Source organism: Poecilia formosa, unplaced genomic scaffold (genome assembly GCF_000485575.1).
Source record: "Poecilia formosa unplaced genomic scaffold, Poecilia_formosa-5.1.2 Scaffold325, whole genome shotgun sequence".
In the NCBI taxonomy this organism is placed as follows: domain Eukaryota; kingdom Metazoa; phylum Chordata; class Actinopteri; order Cyprinodontiformes; family Poeciliidae; genus Poecilia; species Poecilia formosa.
Genome location: NW_006800264.1, coordinates 103,463 through 107,828, shown reverse-complemented (window position 1 = coordinate 107,828; position 4,366 = coordinate 103,463). Strand labels below are relative to the sequence as shown.

The 4,366-nt window shown below is 38.8% G+C and overlaps 1 protein-coding gene across 3 annotated transcripts in view; it reads right to left on the bottom strand.

Annotated features, from left to right (window-relative positions):
* Positions 1-4,366, bottom strand: part of phf2 (PHD finger protein 2) — a 37,658-nt gene that overhangs the window by 21,073 nt on the left and 12,219 nt on the right. For all 3 annotated transcript variants that reach the window (XM_016661359.1, XM_007573323.2, XM_007573324.2), the window contains exons 2-3: positions 1,553-1,638; positions 1,248-1,362 (exon numbers count right to left, since the gene is read on the bottom strand). In XM_016661359.1, the coding sequence (XP_016516845.1) occupies positions 1,248-1,362; positions 1,553-1,638 (201 nt within the window). The remainder of the gene's footprint in view (positions 1-1,247; positions 1,363-1,552; positions 1,639-4,366) is intronic.

The following is a 4,366-nucleotide window of genomic DNA, read 5'->3' as shown; positions in this document are numbered from 1 at the left end:
ATATATAAACTCTTGTCTGCCTAAACTTTTTGATCTCAGTTTGGCTGAAGTGTGTGGTTCTGGTGCGGTTCGAATGCATATGTGAACGCCAAGCGGACCGGAGACCGCTCCAAAAACAAAACGCAAACTACAGCGCCAGGGCATTGTGGGTAAAATACAACCAAAACAAACAAGCTAGTCTGGCGCTAGCTGAACAAATGGCTCTTGGTCTGCAGCCAACAACAAAAGAGACATTCTTCAACCGCTAAAATCTAGGCCATATCAAAAATCTTAATGTTCTTAAAGGGCCGGTTGTGCTAGAATGTACTAATGAAACCCATTAAACTGTTAAAATATCAATAAGTAGCTGTTTGTTTCAGCATTCAGTAATTGTTTCTTAAACTTAAATAATACTGAACATCTTTTCACCCTGGTCAATCCATCTAGGATTTCATGATTTATTTTGGTGGGGTTTTTTACAATCAAAATCACAGATTTTATGATTCTAATTTATAAATATTTGTAAGAAATTTTTACGACACTTGCGCTAATGTGTGACATTAAATGCAACTTTTTGTTTTTAAAAAAGTCACGAACTATAACTTGACATCAAGTGAGGCTGAGGCAACAGTCACTTTAAATCCAATGTTTATGGCAAATTTGGAGAAACATTTTCAGTAAAAATCATTTTAAAAATGTGGGAATTTGTTGATTTTGTGTGAATTTTGTGGATTTGTGAAAAACTGGAGGGATTTATTGATGTAATTTGGAGTCTAAAAAACTACAGTGTTCCAGATTTGGCTCCCAAGGCCCCGAGTTTGACACATGTGCTGTAGATGTTCAAGGTTGGTGAAGTGGAACCCCAAATGACATGCAGTCCTTGTGGCTCTACAGGTGGGTTCTACACACTGACCATCCCACCTGTCAGATTTTCATTTGTCAGTACAATGTGGAAGCCAAGAATCATTTCCTGTCCACTTAATATCAACGTGTCTATCTGTCAGATAAAGACCCAACAAAATTCATTAAAGTTTCAAAGTATGAAAACATCTGCAGGGAACTATGTATGATGGTTGTGCTCATTAGGAACCCGCTTCCCCCAAATAGCAACCCTCAACTCAGTGTGATATACAGCTTCACGCTAGTATTTTCAGCGAGGTTTTCTTGAAATTCGCCACCAAACATCAAAAACGGTCGTTCAGTGTTAAGGTGGAGCGAACTGAGTGGCCTGTTCTCGGAACCAATCAACGGGACGGAGAGGTGTTCACCTGGGGAACGTTCGGCTGCGCAGCTCCTTGATGAAAACCTGGCTGCCGTTCTGAACCGCCCGGATGTCTGTGCTTTGCCCCGTGTCGTGTTTGCTCCAGTTCTTTTTCTTTTTCACTGAAAAGTCAGAAGCAAGAAGAAATAATAAAGACTGCACGATGTGTATAAATTTAAAAAAGCATTTTCTCATTTTTAGTCTTAAAACGTCGAGTCTGTCTTCAACACAATCTTATTAAAAGTTTAAAGCCATTAAAACGGAGGCCCACACTGCCACCCAGTGGCCTACTGAATCAGTGCAGTTACTCACATGTGGATTTGCCGTGGGTCTTCTCACAGTTTGGGCAGTGATAGATGTCGATGTCCGGAGCATCGTCTTCATCCACCCCAACACAGCTGAAAGCAGAACCGCGGCATGGCTTATTGTCAACAAACACAGACGACAGCAGAGACACTCTGACCTCTGCCATGTGTTGTAGCTTCCAGTTGGTGGAAGAAGCAGGATATGTTGAGTTACAGCAGCAGCAGAAAATAACAGCGATAGGTCCAAGTATTAGATAGCAGGGTTCTTGTTTGTTGAAGATGTAATGGCTGCCGTGTCATCATGGCCCTGGATATTCACTGGAGGTGGTACAAACTCCAAATAAAAACAAACAAAAAAAACCCATCAAAACCGGGAAAGCACAGCACCAACCCTCTTTACTGCTCCTTCTCAACTGACATAATCTAAAAGTTCTCTCCACTAGAGGGCGCTGATGAGCGGCAGCAGATTCACACAGTTACCAAACTCAACTAGTCACGTAAACAGATGTGGGCAGAATGCCCATAAATTGTACTCAAGTAAGAATAGCACTACTTCAGACTATTTTACTCAAGTAAAAGTAAAAAGTAGTCGTTAAAGTAAGAATAAAAAGTTATTTGATAACAAGTACTGAGTAACTGATCAAATTATCAATCATTTAATATTTAAAAATTCCATCATGACATGGACCAAAACATTAAGTTAAGTGGAAATTTTGGAATTTTAAGTACAAAATTACAATAATTCATATGAATAACAAAAAACAACAAAATCAGGCTTCCCCCCCAGTCAGTTTTTTTTCTCCAATAGAAAACTTATGGAACTTTAACAAAAACTGCAGCTGTGTGTGTGTGTGTGTGTGTGTGTGTGTGTGTCTGGTGAATTTTTGGTTAAAACATGTTTGTCTTTCATTCAGTGAGTAGAGAATCCAGAAATTTTACTGAAGTAGGAGTAGAAATGCTTCATAATAAAACGTCAAATGTACAGCGCAGTAAAAATACTCCCAAAAATTATTATTTTTTTTTTTATTACTCAAGAAAAATGTAATTGAGTAAATGTAACTGGTTACTACACAACTCTGCAGGGTTGAAGTTCTTCTGGATGAAGCAGATAAAACTGGATCAGTCGGTCAGTCAGTCAGAGTGCTAACAGCGGCTAACTGAACGCTGCTCCACCCTGATCACGATGTTTTCTGTCTGGCTTGATTTAAACTGATGGAGTTGATGAAAAGAGGAGCGTGTCTGACCACCATCCTGGACTGACCTCATTTCCGCCCAGGTCACGGTGAGAAGACTTCTTCCAACCACAGGTCAAGAAACTCTTCCTGATCCCAACCTCACTGAACGTCACTTCAAACCATTCTAATCTACCTTTCAGGGCGTCAGAGTAAATAATACCACACTACCTGTCATTCACTGTATGGAAACTTATCAACTTTCAATTATCACTGATTTTTTTGCGTGAACAATTGACGTATTAATCATGCTGTTTATGTTGAAGTTGTCTCTACAAATCCTGGAAACGTTTGTTTTGTAGACCTTGGCTCACTCGTTCTGTTTCTTCTAATAATTTGACTTGTTAATTCACTGCAATACCGTGCCTGGAGGATTCTACGCAGCCAGCAGGAGAAAAGTGTCATCTGACAGATTATTAGGTAATCCAGAAACTAACTGAGTTTATTACCACAGCTGATGGAAAGTGAAGTCATTCCTTCAGGCGCTCCTCTGCTTCTCTTTCTACCGGCGCCACCACACTGCATGTCAGAGACTCTAAGCAGATTTTACCACTTGTTCATCTCATCGGCCGAACAAAAGAGTTTTCTATAAATTGGGCGAAGGAAAAATACATTTTTCAGAGACGGACTGATCACGTTCAGCTCCTAGTCACACTTGTTAGAGTTAGGAATTAAACTCTAGGAATCAGAATCAAACACACTCTGATTTCTTGTCACAAATTTTTTGTTGTTTCTTGGAAGTGTGTGTGTGTGTGGGGGGGATGAAAAAGTCAAACTTTTACTGACTTGGACCTGATTACTTAATTTCCCTTTGGCATCAATAAACTACTTTTAGAATTTGATTTAGAATTGCTTTATTTTGTCACATTCTTGCTCTATTTTATTTTTACGACTTGAACATATGGAAAAGGGTTAAATTTGTCCACACTGAATTAAATGAAGCTGTCTGTTATTTTTCCTGCATTATTTACAAACTTTCTTTCAAAAGGCATACCTTATACGAAATACTTCTGATTATTACCACAATTAAAAATAAATAAATAAATAGATTAGCTGTGTCTGTGCTTTCCAGCAGTTTTTGTAGAATTTACTTTATGAATAATAAATGAATTGTTTCAGAAATTCAAATTAACTCATTGAGAGAGAAACTGTTGGGTCCAAACAGAGGAGAAAATGTTAGTCTGAATCAGGGTGGCAGGCTTATTACTGACTCATCAGGCCATCGTAGTATTAAAATCAGGCCTGTTGCTGTGTTGGGGATGATGTTTACAATATTTGCGACGCCCACACAAAGCAGCAGCCTGGAAATACACCAACCCTGTGACGGTGTAATCAAACCTGAAAGGTAGGATCAGTGAAAAACCTTCCTGCTTCTCACCAGGTGAAAACCTCAAACTGCAAACAGATGCCAAGAGAAATACTCCATACCATCATTTTTAATACCCTGGCAACTTCTTTTGAAGACACAGAGTTCATTCTAGTTAAGAGCAAAAAATATGATTGATTACAATATAACAATATTCCTTTATTAGGGCAAAACTACGGAGTAAATGACAAATCAGCCCACATCCTATATATATATATATATA